At 37.7% G+C, this 23,325-nt stretch overlaps 1 protein-coding gene across 19 annotated transcripts in view; it reads right to left on the reverse strand.

Moving 5' to 3' along the window:
- The window catches only part of HDAC9 (histone deacetylase 9), a 972,671-nt gene that overhangs the window by 369,275 nt on the left and 580,071 nt on the right, over positions 1 to 23,325 (reverse strand). For 18 of the 19 annotated variants that reach the window (XR_011488684.1, XM_070470395.1, XM_020901439.2 and 15 more), the window contains 4 exons: positions 20,632 to 20,747; positions 7,647 to 7,769; positions 4,651 to 4,861; positions 3,770 to 3,987 (listed from right to left, as the gene is read on the reverse strand). Coding sequence is in view for 18 of the 19 variants with exons in the window: in XM_070470395.1 (XP_070326496.1) it covers positions 3,770 to 3,987; positions 4,651 to 4,861; positions 7,647 to 7,769; positions 20,632 to 20,747 (668 nt within the window). In the remaining variant the exon portion in view is untranslated. The remainder of the gene's footprint in view (positions 1 to 3,769; positions 3,988 to 4,650; positions 4,862 to 7,646; positions 7,770 to 20,631; positions 20,748 to 23,325) is intronic. The other variant, XM_070470414.1, reaches the window with a different exon arrangement.

Genomic DNA, 23,325 nt, shown 5'->3' on the forward strand with positions numbered 1-23,325 from the left:
AAATTTTTGTTTGCTATTTTGTATTTACAAGGAAAATTTTATTTTAGAAAACCACTTTTTTTCCAATAAAAAAATTAAAAGATACTGGCAAAAGTAACAGTCTTCTTTGATCCTCATATTAAAAACCTTTTCTTTAATGTTTTTTTAAACATGAAGGTACTATATACTAGCAATAAAATTGTTTAGATGCATTTCTGAATGTTTCAAATGTCTCAAAAAAAAAAAAAACCCAAGAGAACAAATGTTGTAAGCCATGATTTTCTTATGGTTAAGCTTCTCAAAATGCTTTCAGTGAAAACAAAATATACAAACTTATAAGCAAAGATAAAACAATCTGACATTTTCCACTCATTTTTCTTTTAGCTTGCGCTTTAGCATCTTATGACACACAAATTTCCCATATAAATGTCATTTAAGTAGTAGGTAGCAGGTAGGCAAATTGTTTAGTGTGCTTAATAACATTTACATTGTATGGTTATAACAAATATGACTGACTGCTTTCATAAATGCATTCAAATAACAGCAAGATATGAGGAAGTCTTTAAAATTTAATAAGTCGATCACTGTACAAGCTGCTCTGAAAAAGTATACTGTTGCTTCTAATTCTTCTAAAGATTATTAGCAATTTAAATCAGTCATTAAAAATTTCATACCAGGAAGGCTAATCGTATTTAATATGATGTAAATTAATAGATAAATCTGCTTATTTTTCTTTCTTCTCACTCCATTTTTCCTCAAAGTTCCTAAATTCCTCAAAAAAGAGCCATAAAGCAAACTGGAGGGAATAAAAGGAAAAGACATATAAAATATGTCATCTATACACCTATATCTGCATATGTGCCTATATTTCCTGTTGTAGTAAATATCACGAGAGTAAGGACTATGTGTTTATGATGCCAACTATTTGGCTGTTTGATGAGTCACTAAAGGTTTGTCCATGATAACTGAGGGGGGGAAAAGATATAAATTAAAGTTTCTGTGGTTATTTTTCATTAATGGTTATTCTACATGATACCCATAAATATATTATTATGCAGAAACCTTTTTTCTTTCAGCATCTAATTTTGCCTTCTCCTGACGTGAAATAAATGTCGTCATTACCTCATGGAAAAGGTGAACAGTAGCGATTCACTCATTAGTGGTTCTATTGTGAATACCATAGAATGGGATAGAGTTCAATATTTATTTAAGAAAATTCCTCTCTATTCCCTTAGACAATTGAGGACAGGTGAAATATTTTCAAAATCTGGAGAATACCCAGTGTGCATATGCCATCTTGATTCTTGATTAAACATATGGAATACATACAAGGAGAAAAGCCAAGGAGAGACCTGCTTGAGTAATCTAAACACCCAAGTTGAGAGAGGTTAATATATAAAGATCAGCTTTGTACTTTGAAGTTTTCTGGGCTTCATTTTGCCTAATTAAGACAAGATTTAATAATCAAACCACTGTACAAACATGTAGTATAGGTTTGTTTCTAATTTTGGGAGGAATTCTTAACAGAGTCCAAGGAATCAGCTCCACATGGAAGAAGGTCTCTGATAAGATTTGCTTTTCTCATTGCTGAAATGCAAATGCCTGCTTTCCATCTTAGTTTCTTTCATGTGACTGAGCTTAGCATCTGCCTGTCAAAATCTCGAGTGTGATACTAAAATACAATGATTCCGTCCAATATTAACATACCACTTGAGTTTGAAGCAGTGGGAACGCTAGATCATAAAAAAATGTATTTCCAAATATTCTTAAAGGTATTCATAGAAATCATCTGTAGATGGTGATTTCAAAGGGATCAATTTACCTAATATACCTGTAATAGAATACACTTCCATATAGTTCTAGGAAATAGAACAGAGTAGCAGAAAGTGTATTCACAATCAGATATTACTTTTCTTCCCACGGACAGAGAAGCCTGGCAGGCTACAGTCTGTGAGGTTGCAAAAGAATAGGACATGACTTAGCAATTAAATAACAACAACTGCTACTTTTCTAAATGAATCTAATTCCAGGTCAAAATATTGTGAGGTGAAAAGTAAGACTTCTCAGCCTTTCCTTTCATACTGGATAATGTTTCAAGAATACCTGGTAATTTTAAGCTGTGCTAATATACCACAAAAGAAACAAATCAACATAACTCTGCCATAACACAGTAAATGTGCAGAATGACATTGAGGACAAGGAGTAATATGCCATTATACAAGGAGAAAAATCAGTTCTCCTCTGACAAGACTGATTTTATATAAGATAATTTGATAAATTTAGAGAAATACTGAAGCAATAAGATAGGCATTAACCTGATGATATACTAATAGAAAGAGTCTGAAATATAGTGAAATACAATCTGCAGTGAAGCAAATGATAGGCAGCTGGCACTCCCAGCCATCCTCACCCTATATATATACACATACACATCATTTGTGAACAGTGCAAAGGGTTGGGTTGGGGGAATTTGTGTTCAGTATCATGCTCTTCAATCCATGCTACCTTCATGTCTCTGCCTTGTTAAGATGGAGGCCAAAGATGAGAAAACATCTCTAATATCATCTGCAATAAGGTGAGCACATGATAAAGATCCCCTTCTCTTACTATCAGAAAGATGATTAGACCTTTGCCCATGAGTTTTTGTTTCATTTATGCTCAGTCGCTTCAGTTGTGTCTGACTTTTTGCAACCCCATGGACTATAGCCCACCAGGCCCCTCTGTCCATGGGATTCTCCAGGCAAGAATACTGGAGTGGGTTGTCATCTCATCCCCCAGGGGATCTTCCTGACCCAGAGATCAAACTCGCATCTCTTATGATCCCTGCAATTGCAAGCAGGTTCTTTACCACTAGTACTGCCTGGGAAGCCCTGTTTTGCTTATATCATAATATGATAGCACATTTACATACTTAGCCAATTTTTAGCTATCCATTTATCAGTAAACAGGTCATTGTTTCTCAATATAATGCCTCTATCAGCTATTTATAGGCAATATAGAAACAAAGGAGAAAGGATAGAATTTTGATATTCAGGACCTTCATTTTCCAGGAATGAAAGGATTCTCCTTTGTAAGGCTACCATAGCAGAGAGCAGTGGCTAAGCACTGTATGGACCAGATTTGCTTACAGATTCATTGAAAATGCTCTCCCGGCCTGTGTGACACATTATATTAGGATGACTGTCTGTGGCTGCCTCAGCAGGAGAGCTCCCGAGGGTGTGCTGTGACTCAGGCCTCCGCTGTCCATTTCTGACACAGAGAGAATACCACAAGCTGCCGAGAAACTGCTTCAGCACTGATTTGGACTAAAAGTCGGGCATAATTTAAAAAACAAATGTAGCATGGATACATACAAGTTGCTGAGAAACGCCTAACTGGCTAACCTTGGCATAGCTGCAGCACCTGTGCAAACTTCAACTCTGCCTCAAACCTTTACCCCAGTAACAAAACATGGGGCTCTGCACAAGCATTCCTATATGTGCTGCTGCATTCAGATACATAGTCAGAAAAGACTTTCCAATCTAGGACCTTAATTTTGTTACAAATCTAGGACCTCAATTTTGCTACAAATCTAGGACCTCAATTTTGCTACAATGTCCTACGCATGCAGTGATGGAGAAGACAGTGGTACTGTGACGGTGTCTTTGAGCCCCGACGGCAGGGCCAGGAGGGCAGTCTCCAGGTCATTTTGATGGACACCAACACTCTCTCCTGTATGCCCGTATCAGTGACAACAGCCCCAGATCCAACACCGGTGGCTGTGGAGTGTTGACGTGGCTTGGAAGCTTACCTTGTTCATGTGGACCTGCTGCTGGTACTGCTTCTGCTTCTCCAAGAACTGCTGGTGCTGCTGCTGAATGACCAGCTGAGCCAAGGTGCTCTGAGGCAAAGGTGCAGACTGGGTTCGATTCAGGGGTCTGTGTCGGGGTAATTTGTGGGTGCCTCTGATGCCAGGTGAAATTCTCTCTTTCGTTGCCAAGGGAGACTGAGGATGTAAGGGAACTCCACCTGAAAAAAAAAATATGTATATGTATATGTACATATATATAGAGAGAGGTACTTACAGAGAAACAAACATAATTTAAGAAAAGACAAGAAACTACAGAAGATAGCTACGGGGTAATTTTTATGAAAAGTGGTATACTATTGGACATATATCAGAAGAAGGCTAGGTTGGGTGTGTTCATCTCTCAGTCTTGTCCCACTCTGCGACCCCACGGAATGTAGCCCACCAGGCTCCTCTGTCCATGGGATTCTGCAGACAAGAATACTGGAGTGGGTTGCCATGCCCTTCTCCAGGGGATCTTCCAGATCCAGGAATCAAACCTGGGTCTCCTGCATGGCAGGCAGACCCTTAATCATCTGAGCCCCTAGGGATGCCCAGATTGGGTAGGGTGGAGGCAAAAACGCCAATGCATCGGGCAGATACGCATCTGATCAATGACTCATCCACAGTCCACTCTGGTATATCTGAAGGTTAAATAAGGTGAGTTTTTTCCCACAGATCTAGAGGAATAAATATGGGTAACAGTCTTTTCCATAGTGCTAGGTATCTGCCTCTGCACGACAGTGTGAATTTTTACTAGGTCTTGAGGCAAAGAGACATTATGTTGGCTTGCTGATAAAACAAAAGCCCTAACATAACCTACAAATGGTACTATTTTAAATTACCAGCCACAAGAAGTTTTTGCTGTCGCATTTGTTCTTTCAGTAACAGATGCTGCAGGAGAGCCTGGTGGCTGCTGCTGGGCTTTCCCTCCAAAGTACCGTGGGGATGGCTTGAAGACGCCGGGATGCTTCCCCCGTACTGCCCAGGCAGAGGAACACCTTGCCTGAGAGTCTGGGTCTCACACTTCTGTTTTTCCTTGAGTGAATTTGAAGCCTGTGTCAAGAAATAATAAAGATGTTAATCCACTTTCATCCATATGGGTCATTAGGTCTGTAAATCATTAGACTGGTTTCTCATTCCATGATTTCCCCTGTCACCAAAAAGCCTTATCTTACCCAATGGCTGAGTAGGGAAAATGGACAGTAGTATGTCTTTTGAACTAAGTGAATGAACATAGGAGAAAAAAAAAACAAAGCTGGAGCACTGGAGAGAGTTTAGTATTCGTCTCATTGTACTGAAGCCCAAATAAAACTTTTTCTAAAACATTAAAAATTATGTTTATTTTAGGCTTAATAACTGGGAAGTTTATTTCTAAAATATTTTAACATATTGCTTAAGTAAAAGGTATATTAGAAAAGTAAAACTTATTCAGATTGCTAAACTCATTACTATACAATGGGGCTTAAAAGCTGGATATAACATGGTCTGTAATTTGGAAGTTTCAAGCAGAAGGAACAATTCACTCTTTATATGTCCTCTAATACATTCACAGAGCTGTGGGTGTCCAATGTTTAATTTTTAAAATAAAATTCTTGAGATAAACCAATGAAAGATTATGTAAAATATGAAGAAATTTTATTTAAATTTGTATTTTATATTAAATCATAACAGAGTCCCAAACCTCCAAATATTGAAAATGACACTCCAGATACTTTTGTTTAATAAAATAAACTACAAGTGAAATTAGATATCACCTAAAATTGCTATTAAGAACTTGAAATATATGATAACATAGTAATAAGGCAATAATAATTATATCATCAATAGTAATAATGAATTCTCCTAGTCAAAGAACTTAATGAATGGTGGTCATTTTGGTATTACAAAAGCAGAGGTCTAATACCTCAAAATTATGTGGCATGTTTCTTTTCAAAACTCATGTTTCATCTTTCAAAATTGCTGTGTGCCAGGGAAGCAAAGCAATTTTCAGTGATGGGGAAATTGAAGGACAAAGAGGTAAATGGTTTGTCTGAGTCACACAACAAGTCGATGCAATGTTTAACCTAGAACTAATTCCTTCTCCTGGCTTCTTCTCCTTAAAATTTCCCACTGCTCAGTGGGGAAATAGAATATTAGAGATCCCTTTGCCAAAGCAATGCCAAGCTTGAAAAATTAATTATGATAGCTTCATACACAGCAAAATGGAAGCAAAGAAAAATGAAACTTCAGTCCAAACCACACTGGTTTATTCATCCAACGGTACCAAACGGTATTATCATTGAAACATTTAATAGTCTGGCTTTTAGTACTTGGTCCTTTGGGGAGAAATTCTCCCTGACCACATTAAAAGTAGTGTATTTGTGCTAGCTGGTAGGAGTGACTTAGAACATGCAAAAAAAAGTAGAAAACTTATATGTCGTAAGTTTTTGTGTTAGTATTTGCTCATCACCAGAAGAGACAGAAAAAATAGGAACAGAAGAATATAACTTTTTTCGAAAATAATTTTTAATAAGTGAAGATTTGAAAATATCATCCATAAATATTTTTTATTTCATCCCTAATTTCTTTTTCCTTTTCACTAGTCAATTGTTTACAAATGCTTCTTGTAGAATTTCAAGGGCATGGCTAAATTCAGTGTTTTTTTAAGTCTGTCTTCTTTAATCCCCAGATATAAAACAACATCCAAACTTTGCTTTTTCTACACTTGTGTAAGATTACTGCATCACCTAAGATAACATTCTACTCTATTACAAAGATCAAATATAATAAGTTATCTCTTAGATAGATTTGTAATATGTATTGAACATAATCATAAAATTTATCATTTAAAAATGTCACCATAAGCATGAATGTGCATAAACTAGCATACCATAGGATAGGGTTCATATTCTGCAAACAGTCACAAAACGATCAACTCTTTATAATTTCCTGATGTGGGCATATTGTAAAAGATATGAATTTGACAAGATGGACTCAGTGGAAGACTTGCCAGACTCTTGAAGCCATTTAAAAATTGGCAAAATTGGTGCCAAGGGTTGGAACAGATTTCCTCTTTAAACTGAATGTATCATATGACCTCTGCCTAATTTAATTTAATAACTTTTCACAGATAAATTATCCAAGTTTAAAAATCTTTTACTATGACTAAAATTTATATTATTTTAGAGAATATCTGTGAAATATAATTATTGCTGTCTCCTGTTAGCTGGACAATTACCTCCAAAAAATCCTACTTCAGTTGTTGAGACTTTCAAAGTAACTGATTCACTCTGAATTTCCAAGGAAGAGTTTAATATTGTTCTCAGAGAGGTTTTTCAGATATATATTCTCCAGTACCACTGAATCAGGGATCTAAATTCTCAAAATAAAGTCATTCACATAATAAACTCTTTAAACATGCTGCTGTGCTTCAGACACTGCTCTCTCAGCACTGGCCTGAGTTGAGGTCCAGGTCTGCAACTTGCTGGGCTTGTGATCCTGGACTTTTATGCATTCCAAGTCTTGGCTTCTGCTTCTGTTAAAATGTGGTCTGTAATCTGTTTCATGGGATGGTTGTGTGGAGCTAGCAAAATAATACACCTGGAGACTGCTTTCTTTTTTTTTAAAAACTACAAAGCATTATACAAATATTAGTTATTATTTGTATATATTATTATGTGAATCAATATGATTCTTTAATGTGAGGTCAAACTGAGTATCTTTCAACAACTTGGCCAATAGTGAAGGAGAAGTAGACTACCAAGTTTCCCTGAAGTCTAAATATACAAGTAAAGAATGAGAGGTCCCCTAGGAAAATAGTCCTCGGGCTGGTTTAGGCCAATGCAGGGCAATGACTTACATTGAGCTGGGTTGACACTGCTGGAAGACCCAGGGTGATGTTGGGCAAAGAGGGAGAGGTATAAAGACTGAGCAGGTTCATGGAATCTTCGTGAATTAGAATGCGTTGCTGTGAAACCATTTTCTATTAAAAAAAAAAGTGAAAGGGGATTTGCACAATATTATAATATCACAAAGTTTACTGTAATGTTCACATTTCAGAAAATAGGTTTTATTATAATCTGTCAAAACATTTAAGTAAGTATTTTATGACTTCTGTATCCAAAAAAATTAAATACAATAATTAAAATTTTTTTCATCAGATATAAATGTAATATCTGAAAAAGACTTTCTAATTCATTTTGAAAAAATTAATTTTTAAATTTCTACTTTTATGGAATATAATCAGTGTGTTTGTCATCAATTGGAAATACACAACAATTAAATTGAGTAATCTTTATGAGTATAAATAGATTTTGTGTTACTGAGTGATGAATATGTATGTAATGCCACTATAATCATTATTCTCATATGGATTAAATATCATTTTACTGATGGGAAAACACACAGGAGAAAAATCTTAGATTAAATATTGCCTTATAGGACTTCTATACTAACTAATCATATCATTGTTTAAAATTTGTGAATAGACAACTCTGTGCACTGTTTTTTGTCATTCATGTTCAGAAACTAAAGTAAATGTGAGAATGTTATGAGTTCCCTGGGCCTCACTAGTCTTCATTTACACTGGAATACCTTGAACATTTTGGCATCATGGTCCTTTTTACAACAAATAACCTTTTTTTTAATCCAATACCAAGAGTCATGTTTTCCCACATGTGGCCTAATATGGTTGCTTGAATTACATTTTCTGTTTAACTCTTGCTTCCCTCCCAGAACTCTTATACAATAAGAGTTACAAAGGTCTTATTCGACTAAGGAACTCTGGCCTGATATGGTCCCCAAGGGAACAACATCCTTGAAAAAGAATACTCCATGTAACAGTATGACACAGTGACTGCTTTCTTCCCAAACAAAAAGCATATGGGACTCCAATAAGAGACCACCTCCAAGAGGGATACTGCACACACGGGCTTTGACTAAAGTAAATATAATAACTTGTCAAGTATGTTTGGGGGAGCTGTAGATTTTCCCCTGGACAAACCTGGGATATCAATTAACTGGGGAAAATATCATGTGCTAATACAATGCAACCTCAGAATGTCACTGAAGAGTGATGCACCACCAAAACACAGGATGTTATTCCAAAACATCACCTCAATCATACGTTTGTTTGGAGATGAGTCGTAGTCTTAACATAATAAGAGCAGAGGGCTAAAGGTGGACTCTTCTCATTGCAACTTGGAATTCCAAACTAACTCAAGAGTTTGTTTTTTCTTAAAAGAACAAGTCAGATATTTGCTCATGAAAAGCAAGAAATGCACTGAAACTTTTAATATTACATTGAGTTTATATGCAAGCCTTTACAAAATTAAAGTTGTTGAAAACCCATGAAGATTGTTGGAAAAGATTTTATCACTACAATGTATGAGACTGCAATTTTATTTAAGGAGATACCAGCAATGGTTATATATTTGCTCTAATTTAAAAAGCCAAGATTCATAAGACTGATTTTGCTTATACTATATGCTTCTACCATGAATTTAAAGTACAGAATATTTACCTGAATGCAAATAAAAAAGTATATGAGGAAGTAAAAATACTTTAACAAGCTTATTGGCAGCAAGCAGTCATTTATAATAAAAGGGTATTTCGTCTGCTTATCTGTATTCATGGAAGACAAATAAATGTGGGGAAAAAATTACTTTAAATCATGTACAATACTCATTCAAGGTTATATCTGTATCCCAAAGCAGAGACTTGACATGCACTATGGAAATGACACCAAAAGTTACCACAACCTCACAAAACAGGTTATCTTTGTTTCCCAGACAGAATTTGTGTGACATCTTCCCACATCATCATAGGAAGCAAATCTACACTAAAGTGAGAAAAAGGTTTCTTCTCACATGTAATAACTGCAGTAGCACACTGGCTGCTCACAGGAGCTTTTGACTAAAGTGAAGGAACTAGGGAATACTCTGAGAGTTCAGACCCCTGTGGTTTCATGCTATTTCCTAGGACAGCACCTACCATGTCTCAAGGCCTATGCCAGGGAGTTCTAGGGCACCGACCACAGTCCTCCCATGCACTCTCCAGCACACCTTATATTCTCGTTATGGATGAAGCAACTGAGTGATTGCCCTAATTCTGGCTCCCAGTGGGATCAGCAATAAAACCTTTAAAGTGATCAAGGCTGGATGATTTGCTGTCAGGTACTGCTCCAGAAGCTATGCACTGCTCTGGAACCATTATTGCAGACAAGGGAACCACAAAAATGTATGGAGAAGGAGGAAGCTTGAGAGAAAAAGAGGAAGCACAGTTAGTCTTGAGGTTTATGGAAAAGAATAAAAGTGTCCAACTGGGAGCCAGTGAGCCTCGTGTGAGAAAAAAGCAGAAGCCCTGGTGACCTGATAGATGTGAGGATTTCCAAGTCATGGAGACAATTCCTGAGGAATAAGGAAAGTCCAAAGTCCCTAAGTTCACTAGCTAGAGTTGGCTCTTCCCACAGAAATAAACTGGTATATATCACATCATGAAACTTCAGAGACTTGGACATAATTTGTTTCCTTCAATTTACTGAGAAGAAATAAGCACAGCATGTACATAAACTTCCAATGGATAAAATCCATTCTGACAGAACTGAAATAATGTTTTTCTCAAATTATCTTCTTTAACAACTTTTCTTGGTTTGACTTTTTGATAGAAGCAGGCTATCTGTTTCAGGTTAATATTTCTTAATAGGAAACTAGCTGTACTGTACACTGCTAAAAGAGCGCAGACAGACTTTAAAGTCAGAGGAACAGATGGTGAGAGGGGCCGTTTCACTGAGTCAGTGAAGGATCCTGACCAGCATTCTTGCAAGGTTGGAAGGTTACCCCACCTTAGCACTGAGGTGAACTTACAAGTATTTCCAGGCAAGGCCAGGGCTTTTCCAGGAAGTAGTTTTGAAACTGATCCAGCCCTTCAAACAAGGCTATGCTAAGATACCAACGTTTCCATCTTAGAACACAGGGAAGATGGTTTTAATCTAAAAATTTTTCAGAGTCAGAAACTATTGCTGTGGTCAGATAAAATGGAAATATTTAATGTACAACAGCTATCGCGTAACATGCACAAAAAAATGAATTACAATTAAATTAGATTAACAGGGTGGTACTGGAGAAGAAAATGGCAACCCACTCCAGTATTCTTGCCTGGAGAATCCTATGGACAGAGGAGCCTAGCGGGCTACAGTCCATGGGGTCGCAAAGAGTCGGACACGCTTGAGCACACACACAACAGGGTGGTATAGGGTGGGAAGGGTACAAAGATGCCCTAGACCACACAAGTGCAAAGAAAAGTGGAGAACTGGTTCTAATGACCTGTAATAATTACCATAATTAGAGTATGGTTAAAACACTTCAATGGCACAGAGCAGGTTGTCAACTTTAAACTAGGCTCTGATGGATAACTAGCATTTCACCAGAAAGAGCATGATATTGGAAAGAGGGGTACGACTGAACTGGGTGTTGGGGCAGGGGAGGCCTATCCATATTTTAATAATGACCTTCAAGTTTTAATTACTTTTCTCACCATCATGGCAACTGGAATAATATCTTATGGATAATGTTGAAATAAAATTAATATTTTATTAATAATAAAATACCCATACACTGAAAAATTACATGTATCTCAATAGATCTATTTATTTAGCCATTGAAATCAAGAAGACATCGGTTTCAATCAAAAGATTCAACTTCTCTTATGAAACGGACACTGGCAAAATGGACACTGGCAAAAATTAGAAAAACAGACGATGTTAAATGTTCGAGGGATCTAAGAAAGTAAAAACCATCACACATTACTGGTGAGACTGTGGACCGCCACAGCTATTCTGGAGAACATTTCAGCTCTGTACACCATGACCCAGAGATTCTTCTGCTCTTCAGGAAATTCTCATTTAGTTACAAGGTGATGCATATACATACACAATGGAGCATTTTCTGGTGGTGTGAGAACTGGAGGTCACTGGGGCATCCAATTGGAGAATAGGTAGGTAAAATGGAGCAGTGCTCGCCATGGATTACTACAGTGTTTAAAAGCAAACTATTAGCTATATGTATCCATTATATGCGTGGGTGTAACAAAGACATGCTTAGTCATAAAAATAAGAAATGGAAAGAGACTGATGACACCAAACCATGTATACTCATTAAAATTCATGAGCACAAAGCAAAAGATACATGTTTCATGTAAGAAGCTATACAAACAAACAAGAAAACAGGAGAAAATGACTTCCTATAGGGGCAACGAAAATGGAAGTCAGGATAGGAGGTAAGGAGGGAGGGAGGAAGGGAGGGAGTAGGAAAGGAAGGGTGTGAGAGAGGGAAGGGAATAACTTTATTACTCTTAAGACAAAGAAGTCAATAGATGACCCCTGACAGAACACTATATATGTCATCACCTACTTTTTAAGAAGCTCATAGAAAAAGTGGATGCAAAAATTTTAAGTTGCTGCATGTTCAAAATTATATACAATATGCATAAGCATTAGAAAAGGAATATAAGTATAAGGTTTTGGTGAGCAGCAGTCTGGACTGGTATAAAGCAATGTGGTCGAAGTATCCCATATTCAAGCTCCACTGCTCAGTGGCTTGTGACTCAGGGCAGCTCCTAAGACGGGAGCAGCTGACTAGATCTACGAGGTAATGTCCGTTCTCTCAGAGTGGCATCTGGGCAGACACGCTTGTAAGCCTCAAACTGTTTTGCCTTTAATAAAAGGTTCCAAATCCCTAAATCTAGTCTATCTAAATAAAAAGAAGAACCACATTAAAAACAAACAAGTAAACAATGAACATTTTTAAAAGTTCTTAATCATGTAATGTTTGCCTATGGCTTCAGCAATATGTGAACCGTGAACTTCCAGATGTTCAAGTTGGTTTTAGAAAAGGCAGAGGAACCAGAGATCAAATTGTCAATATCCACTGGATCATCGAAAAAGCAAGAGAGTTCCAGAAAAACATCTATTTCTGCTTTATTGACTACGCCAAAGAGTTCGACTGTGTGGATCACAATAAACTGTGGAAAATTCTGAAAGAGATGGGAATACCAGACCACCTGACCTGCCTCTTGAGAAACCTGTGTGCAGGTCAGGAAGCAACAGTTAGAACTGGACATGGAACAACACAATGGTTCCAAATAGGAAAAGGAGTATGTCAAGGCTGTATATTGTCATCCTGCTTATTTAACTTACATGCAGAGTATATCATGAGAAACGCTGGGCTGGAAGAAGCACAAGCTGGAATCAACATTGCTGGGAGAAATATCAATAACCTCAGATATGCAGATGGCAGCACCCTTATGGCAGAAAGTGAAGAGGAACTAAAATGCCTCTTGATGAAAGTGAAAGAGAAGAGTGAAAAAGTTGGCTTAAAGCTTAACATTCAGAAAACTAAGATCATGGCATCTGGTCCCATCACTTTATGGGAAATAGATGGGGAAACAGTGGAAACAGTGTCAGACTTAATTTTTTCGGGCTCCAAAATCACTGCAGATGGTGACTGCAGCCATGAAATTAAAAGACGCTTACTAAAAGACGCTTACTCCTTGGAAGGAAAGTTATGACCAACCTAGATAGCATATTAAAAAGCAGAGACATTACTTTCCCAACAAAGGTCCATCTGGTCAAGGCTATGGTTTTTCCAGTGGTCATGTATGGATGTGAGAGTTGGGACTGTGAAGAAAGCTGAGCACTGAAGAATTGATTCTTTTGAACTGTGGTGTAGGAGAAGACTATTGAGAGTCCCTTGGACTGCAAGGAGATCCAACCAGTCCATCCTAAAGCAGATCAGTACTGGGTGTTCATTGGAAGGACTGATGCTGAAGCTGAAACTCCACTACTTTGGCCACCTCATGCGAAGAGCTGACTCATTGGAAAAGACCCTGATGCTGGGAGGCAGGAGGAGAAGGGGATGACAGAGGATGAGATGGCTGGATGGCATCACTGACTCGATGGGCATGAGTTTGAGTAAGCTCCTGGAGTTGGTGATGGACAGGGAGAACTGGCGTGCTGCGATTAATGGGATCGCAAAGAGTCGGACATGACTGAGCGACTGAGCTGAACTGATTGATGGCTTTCATGGTATTTTTCAGGATGGCATTTTTTTCCTCTTCTCATTTCAGACAGCTGATAGAAAATTAAAATCACCATGTGATAAATAAATTTTTTAGGCAGTAAAAACCTCTAAGTTTTCATTTTTACTGGACACTCAAGGGAATGGCAACCCACTCCAGTATTCTTGCCCAAAGAATTCCATGGAGCGAGGAGCCTGGCGGGTTACAGTCTACAGGGTCTCAAAGAATTGGAGGCAACTGAGCAACTAACACTCACTTTCACTTGGTTTTCAAGAATGCATTATTATAAAATGGTTTGGAGACAAAAAAATTGTTTGACAGGGGCTTCCTTTGTATTTGAAAGTCACTGATGTTTTTGTTAAAAGTCTTGGTTTGCAATATTGACTCATGTTATTCCTAGTAAATGATTCTTTTGTCATAGCAACCTCTTTTCCCTTGGGGGATTGGATGAGGAGTGTCTTATTTGCAGCCATCTAAAACCCACACCCACTCAGAAGCGAGCATAACATTTACAGCAAATGTCACAACAACTATTATGAAACAATCGGCAGATGAGTCATGTGAGATTGGGGCTAAACAAGTGACATTTCAAATGAATTTAGAGTACTTAACCTTGTGATTAGAATCCATTTTTAAAATCATTTGTATCTGCTGGAAAAAATTATTTAAAAAATTGCAGAGCAGAGCCAGCCACTAATGTTCAACTAGAAATAAACCAGCTGTTTGGCTACTGTTAAAATAGCTATCAAATAAATCTACCGAGCCTAAAATAATGGTGCTGATATTCACGGAAACATATTTGAACCCACAGGCCTACAGTATTAACAATAAAGTAACTAGATAGGTAAAGACATCTCTGACTGGAGTTGGAAATAGAAACTCCTGAGGTTTCAGCAACCCAACCAAATTTACAAATGGGAAACCAAGTAGCTCCAGCGATGCCGAGTCTGGGATAGGGCATGTGTAAGAAACTAGAGAAACAGAAGTGGTCAGAGCATATGGAAGCTCATTCTCACATGAGATTTTCTGGCTTGCAGACAAACATACTAATGAGTTTTCCCTACTAGGAGTCAGTATTAATAACAACAAAAAATGAACTTGTTCCACAATTCACCACCTGCCTTCCAAATAATGATCCTCCACAACAAAGCTGCTGGGGTAGGTATTATTTACACTATCTTTATTAGATAAATAATCCAAGATTCAGGGCAAGTTTAGCGACTTAACCAATGGCGACCAAGTAGTTGGTTTTGCAGCCGCGTTACTTGGTAGCCTTCTGAATGCAAGAGTAGAATATCTGAATTCACGGTACTGTTTCTTTAGCCTGGACTTAAAAGTAAATTCTCCTCTTGCTTCTGTCTTAACCTTTATCTAAATTACACAGAACAGATGAATTATAAGAGAGAAATTTTCTTTTTATCTAAGCTTCAAGAACAGCCTGAAATACAGTTTTACTTTCCTATTTCCTAAACAGTAAAATGGGAGTAGAATCCCATTCATCTACATGGGATCTGAAAGAATTACGTGACATGCTTTTCTAATTTCAGGTCACAGAATAGAGAGTCGATTCACAAGTACACTGTTATACTATTTTAAAAATGAAAACTCACCTGCTTTGCAAAACTTTGCTACTTAAGCAAAGATGGTAGAATAAACCTATTTTATAAATGGTAAAGTATGCAACTAATATAATTTTTGAAAGTGTAATGATGTAAATTTTTCATACCCCCAAATATTTCTTTTGATATGAAATTATATGCTATTATTAATATTAGAGGGTGTCTGTAAATATCACACAATTCAAAATGATCATTAATCAAAAACTGGCTGAAAAACATTTTTTCCCACTTTTCTTTAGTTTAGGGGAAGGATTTGGTGATACAAAGCTAGCATATTAATTTGCTGACAGTTTCAGTCTGAATTCTGCTGTCTCCTCACCTCCCCAGTATGAATTATGCTACAGACCTCTGTAAATGCAATGCAGCAGAAAAGCACATGTTAGTCATCAGGGTTGGATTTTTTGTTCTGGGCCATGGAGAGGCTACCCATCAGTGCATAAAGGTCTGCCCACCTGGCCTTTTGGATCATAGTTCAGGCACACAATTAATTCATTATGAAGTAAGTCACTGCTTGCTTTTGAACTAGTCTTCCCAGCTCTGGAGGTGAATGTCCTGTCACTGACCTGAAGAAATACCTCTACTCTTTCAAACTCCATTAAATCACATTTCCTTCTGTTTTTTTTTTTTTTTTTTTTTTAAACTGGTGGAGGTAGAAGGAAAGAATATCTAAACAGATATTTGTGTTTAGGTATCAGTAAAGGTTTTAGAAGTATAAAACAGATTAAAATAATACAAGCAAATTCCTTTAATTTACAGTCTCCATTGTACCTATTTTTTAAATTTAATTATAGGGTCACACAATGTGAGCTACTTAACAGGTTTTAAAAATCTTGAAGTAAAGAGAAAATCTCATCTTTTCCCATTTATTTCAAGTCTTATGAATATGTATTTCTTTGTTATACTAAGTACTGCATGCATATATTTGTATTTATAATGAAGGTATATATGTATCATCATTTTTTGTAGCAAACCATGTCCCCTCCACTGTTCTCCTTCCTGAGAGGTAACCATCATGCTAAATTTTGTGTTCATTAACCCTTTGATTTTTAAAAATTCTTTTGATTTTTTAAAAAATATACTGCTATCTACATATGTTTTCCTGATCAAAACATTGAACTGCTGTTTCTAATCTTCACAAAATACCATCAAGCTATAAGTGGTCTTCTGTACCTTTGAACAATGCATTTTGAAAAATCATGAATGCTGTTGAATGAATGTAGTTTAGTGTGTTTTCATTTCCTAAGAACATAGAATTCATCCAGAGCCATTTTAGAATCCAGATCCTTTAGTGTTTGTGCTACCGAATCACATTCTTTAAGCTAGAGGAAATGGAAATCTAAAGTTTTTTAGAAATATTTGTGACCAAGTTGTACTTTCTCTGAAAATTCATTAAAGGGTTGCAGAAAACTGACTGATGTTGAGATATAATTTATAATTGCACTAACAGAAATACAATGCCTATAATTAATAGTCTTAAGAACCTTATGTCAATGGTCACAAATATATGTGAAATATTTATTTCCTCTGGTGTCGTGTTTAGAAAGAAAAATGAAAAGCAAAGGGACAATGGGATGGTAAGAAACAAGAAATAGATGGAGGTCTGGAGAAAATGTAGTGGCTTGAATAGTATTCTTCACAAGGCTGAAAGATGGTCACAAGTAAGAGAGTTTCCTATCTATTCTGTTCATTTTCCTTGGAAAACTGAGAGAAAATTTTGAAGTCCAAAATGAATGTGAGAGGTTTCCCTGGTGGTCCAGTGGTTAAGAATCCATCTTGCAATGCAAGAGACACCAGTTTGATACCTGGCCCAGAAAGATCTCACATGCCTCGGAGCAACTAGGCCTGTGTGTCAGAACTACTGAGCCTGTGCTCCAGAGCCCACGAGACACAACTCCTGAGCCCGTGCGCTGCAACTACTGAAGTCTGCACACCTAGAGCCTATGCCACGAGACACAACTCCTGAGCCCGTGCGCTGCAACTACTGAAGTCTGCACACCTAGAGCCTATGCCACGAGACACAACTCCTGAGCCCGTGCGCTGCAACTACTGAAGTCTGCACACCTAGAGCCTATGCCACGAGACACAACTCCTGAGCCCGTGCGCTGCAATTACTGAAGTCTGCACACCTAGAGCCTATGCCACGAGACACAACTCCTGAGCCCGTGTGCTGCAACTACTGAAGTCTGCACACCTAGAGCCTATGCCACGAGACACAACTCCTGAGCCCGTGTGCTACAACTACTGAAGTCTGCACACCTAGAGCCTATGCCACGAGACACAACTCCTGAGCCCGTGTGCTGCAACTACTGAAGTCTGCACACCTAGAGCCTATGCCATGAGACACAACTCCTGAGCCCGTGTGCTGCAACTACTGAAGTCTGCACACCTAGAGCCTATGCCACGAGACACAACTCCTGAGCCCGTGTGCTGCAACTACTGAAGTCTGCACACCTAGAGCCTATGCTCCACAACAAGAGAGGCCACCACAAGGAGAAGCCCACGCATCACAACTAGAGAGTAGCCTCTGCTGCTGCTAAATTGCATCAGTCGTGTCCGACTCTGTGTGACCCCATAGATGGCAGCCCCCCAGGTTCCTCCATCCCTGGGATTCTCCAGGCAAGAACACTGGAGTGGGTTGCCATTTCCTTCTCCAACACATGAAAGTGAAAAGTGAAAGTGAAGTCGCTCAGTCATGTCCGACTCTCAGCGACCCCATGGACTGCAGCCTATCAGGCTCCTCCGTCCATGGGATTTTCCAGGCAAGAGTACTGGAGTGGGTCGCCATTGCCTTCTCCGAGCCTCTACTCGCTGCAACTAGAGAAAGGCCATGTGTAGCAATGAAGACCCACCATAGCAAAAAATAAAACAAATAACAAATAAATAAATCTTTAAAAAATAAGTAAAATAAAATGAACGTGTATTCATCTAGAAAGGATTTACATTTGCTTTTTCCAGATACCTAGGAAACTAAAAATCTGGGGCTCTTTAAATTAACAATTTGAAGTTATAAAAATTTGAGCTACAGCCTTATATATTCTGGTTACAACCCCTCAAGGAGAGAGTGTGCCCCTGCCCTGGTCTACATCAAGACATGTTTGGCGGTGGGGATGAGGGACCCACCAATGTAGCATAAATATGGGTCATGGGTTGGGTGGTCTCCTATTAGATCATCTTCTTTGGTCAGTACAGGACTTTGCCTTCTCTCTTCTGAAAACCAAAACTCAAGACTCAAGTAAGAAGTGACTTCACTGATTTCAGTTCTTTCCCTATCACGGATAACCTCTGGGTGTCTGCTTTCAATTAGCCAGATAATTTATGACTTATAAATAATTTATTATACATTTATGTTAGTATGTATAAAATTATAGATATATATTTTGGCATAACATATAGAAGATACTTTTTATCAGTCAAGCTGACTGTCCAAAATCAACTAGATTGCTTGAGGAAACAGTGAAGTGAGTTCCCTTTGAATAAGAGTGCTCCAGTGGAAGTCTGATAATCACATATCAGAAAAGCAGATGATTCAAGAATCAGATATCGGATCAATCTCTTTCAGCTCCAAAGTATCATGACTCTATAGAGTACAATGGAAGACGCATGTCACAGTTATATATGAGAAGTTACTATACCAGCTTCTCCTGTCCCATGTCCAATTCTAACTGTTGCTTCTTGTCCTGCATACAGGTTTCTCAGGAGGCAGGTAAGGTGGTCTGGTATTTCTATCTCCTGAAGAATTTCCCACAGTTTATTATGATCCACACAATCAAAGGCTTTAGCACAGTCAATGATGCAGATGTTTTTCTGGTATTCCTTTGCTTTTTCTATGATCCAACGGGTGAAGACAATTTGAGCTCTGGTTCCTTTGCCTTTTCTAAAGCCAGATTGTACATCTGGAAGTTCTCAGTTCACATACTGTTGGAAGTCTAACTTGAAGATTTTGAGCATTACCTTGCTAGCATTTGAAATGAGCACTACAGTACGGTAGTTTGAACATTCTTTGTCATTGCCCTTCCCTGGGATTGGAACGAAAACTGACCTTTTCTAGTACTGTGGCCACTGCCAAGTTTTTCAAATTTGCTGGCTCTATTGAGTGCAGCACTTTAACAGCATCATTATTAAAGATTTGAAATAGCCCAGCTGGAATTCCATCATCTCTACTAGCTTTATTTGTCATAATGCTTCCTAAGGCCCACTTGACTTCCCATTCCAGGATTTCTGGTGCTAGGTGAGTGACCACACTATCGTGGTTGCCTGGGTCATTAAGACCTTTTTTGTATAGTTCTTCTGTGTATTCTTGCCACCTCTTCTTAATCTCTTCTGCTTCCATTAGGTCCTTGCCATTTCTGTCCCTTCTGTCCTTTATTGTGCCCATCTTTGCATGAAATATTCCCTTGGTGTCTCCAATTTTACTGAAGAGATCTCTAGTCTTTCTCACTCTATTGTCTATACACACAGACAAATTCTTGTTGACTTCCAAATTCACTGTTTTCTATTCTTGTATCACTGGCTTCAACAAATCATGTGTAATTTCAGACCCTTTTTCTTGAATCTTTTGTTTTTCAAGGACAGAGTTCACATATCATTTATCTGTCTATCCTCACTGCCAGGCAAAATGAATGGCATATAGAAGGTCCTCAACACTTTGCTTAGTGGAACTCTGTTCCTCAACTATGATACTACAACTATTTTTCATTACTCTTCAGGTCAAATGGATAAAAACTACTTTGTTGGGCAACTGTTTTTCTGAAAAGTTTGCATGAAGTTGTTTTCACTTACTGATGTGTCTACTCACAGCAGAATAACCAAGACACATGAAGAAGGACTTCAGGGTTGTGCAGTTACTGGGCAGTGAGTGTATCCTCAGCATAACTAAGAGTATGTGGGTTTTTTTTTTTTTTTTTTGAGGATTACATTTCAGTATTTTCTTTTTCTTTTTTTTTTTTTTTTACATTTCAGTATTTTCAAACCTGTGATTATCATCCAATCTTTGTAAATAAATCACATTTACTCAGTTCCACACATTATAAACCTATCAGAAAAGTAACTAAGGTCAGGTGGCTTTAAACTTCAATTCAGAAATATCACTGAATTTTAGGGGGCTAATCAAAGACTTAACTTCCAAAACAACCAAAATAATAAGAGCCTTACTTCAGCATGAGGAGTAGGTGGCAAAACTGAAGTCTCATTTTCAGTAATATTTCCAGTTGGACCATTGTTTGGTGAACTGGGACCAGATCCTGGGGAACTGCTACTGACTGAAGATTCTGAAAAACAATGGGAAGTACAAATAGACTCATGAAAAACATACAGAGATGGACTGTGGTTATACTCTAAGTAATATACAGCAACAGACACTGTTTTCTCCCCCAGCATGAATGACAAGTACCATGTCACTAAATAACAAGAACCCTGAAAAAATTTGGAACAGTTCTAAATTTTTGTATCACTTTTCTCCTCTTCTTTTCACTGCTAAAAATACAACATAGTATTCAATAATTTTAGAGAACATATTCAGTTAGAGAGGATTATAGAAGCTTTTGATTAGGAAAAAAATAATCTTCTATTACTTCCTCTGTGCTATCATAAAAAAGTATAACTATAATAGATTTGCATAGTTCATAAAAACATGCCATCAGCACATAAGGCCTGGAACCATTTCCATGGTATGTGGAAAAACTGCTTATATTCTATGTTATAAATAGCTCTTTATTTAATATACTAAGGCTATACCTTATTACAGCACATCTTAGTCAAAGTTATATGAAGAAAATACAGTAGAAGATAAAATCTCAGTGTCACACTGATCGCCTTGTACAACATTGTTTAATCTTAACTCTACTCAACTTATTTTCCAGAAAATGAGAAGCTGTCTAAATTTAATATGTTCAATTTTAAAGACCAATATAACAAGAAATTCATTTACCAAAAGTTAAATAACAACAATATAGATCATCTTTGTCATCTTGATATAAAATTCAAATGCATTTCAATTTATGACGGAGGTAGTTCACTTACTAGAATATCTAATTAATGAAACATAAACTTCCAGATCCTAGAAATATAGCTAAGAGAAGCCACCTTATCAAGCTTTGGCAACTTATTAGTTGAGCTCTAATCAATTCCCTATTACCTTCCATAGTTCTTTCATTTCAACATTTTTCTAGGTGTCTCATCCTTTGTCTATTCAGCTCTGCACAAAATGATCTTGATTCACGCTTCTTGGAGACTGACAACTTCTAAATGATTTCCATCAGTGATATTTCTTTCTACCTCATGATTCTGTTATACACATTCTCCTTGCCCACATCAAAGTGAAAACATTTCTCTTCTGCTCCCTGCTCCAATACTGTCACATACACTTTCACCCATGACCCAACCCCCGAACATCTGCTTTAAGATTTTGCTCCATCAATTATTTTGAATCTTCAGGTTTTCCTTTTCCACTGGAATTGTCCCTCTAGTCTGAAAGCATGCTAGTAACTTGTAAGAAGTGATGTGCTCATTCCTTTAAGAGCTGGCCATCTAGCTTACTTATTGTGGACAGCAATTGTTCTCTCAAAAAGACCAAATCTGAACAGTTTTGACAAAACAATTCTCATTCTCCTCATCCTTTCTACAATGAAATTCTCTACTTCCAAGTTTGTTTTTCCATCTCTCTGGCTTTTCCTCCTTCAATCAATTCCTGAATTGTAGGTATTCACCAAAGTTTGTAGCCTTATCCTATTTCTCTTTCCCTTGTCAAAACAATTCAAAGTTACGACACCAACTATCATTTTTAGGCAGAATCCTTGCATTCAGTTCAGTTCAGTCACTCAGTCGTGTCCGAATCTTTGTGACCCCGTGAACCACAGCATGCCAGATCTCCCTGCCCGTCACCAAGTCCCGGAGTTTACCCAAATTCATGCCCACTGAGTTGGTGATGCCATCCAACCATCTCATCCCTCTGTTGTCCCCTTCTCCTCTGCCTTCAATATTTCCTCCCATAAAAGCTGTATTTCTTGCTGTTCCCTCTCAGAATTTCCAGTCTGAATCCCTTTGGAATGCTGGACATTGTTAATCTCTCTTTAATGTATGTTGAGTTCAGTGTATTTTAATATTAAATGTGCCCTGCTTAACTCTGTTTATAGTCATCCTTGGAGTCATTCTCATTCCCTTCCTTACTCCAAATCTAATCAATTACTAGGTCAGTTTGTTTTGTTCTTTCCATTATTTTTCATCTTCTTCTGACTACAAAGATTTCAGTTTAATCTCTCAGCCCTCATTATCCTCTCATGGACTACATAAAATATCTCCTAATATTTCTGAGTTGCTACAGCAGTCCTTCCAAACTTTCCTTAAACTGCTGCCAGATGGATCAGAGTGAGACAACTTTAACTATGTTCCTCTGCTCCAAAATGGAGCCTGACATTATTTCCTACTATTGCCCTTTCTGAACTCTGCACTCAGTCAAATTTAAATTGCCTACTCCCCGTATGTGCCACTTTCCCATTTCAGGCTTTTTTATGCTCTTATTTCTCCACCTACTTCATCACAGGGTCAATCCCACCTCTATGTTCAAAGCCTGGCTCATATACCATCTGTCCCCTGTAAATGAGAGCGCCCAATTTGCAGGCTATAGTTGCTTGCCTTCCCTTGGAACACTTACCACTTTCAACTTTCTATTATAAATACTTCTCTACTCAGAAGTGTATCACCAATAGAAAGAATGTGAGACTGATGACAGAATTCTGATCATACCACCTACTTACTATGGGATTTCAAGTCACTGGTATCGTAAAGTTCCTAAATATATTTTGCTCACTGCCTTTCAGTCTACATATCTTGCTTACATTTTGATTAATA

The sequence above is a fragment of the Odocoileus virginianus genome, chromosome 1 (assembly GCF_023699985.2).
Source record: "Odocoileus virginianus isolate 20LAN1187 ecotype Illinois chromosome 1, Ovbor_1.2, whole genome shotgun sequence".
Lineage (NCBI taxonomy): Eukaryota > Metazoa > Chordata > Mammalia > Artiodactyla > Cervidae > Odocoileus > Odocoileus virginianus.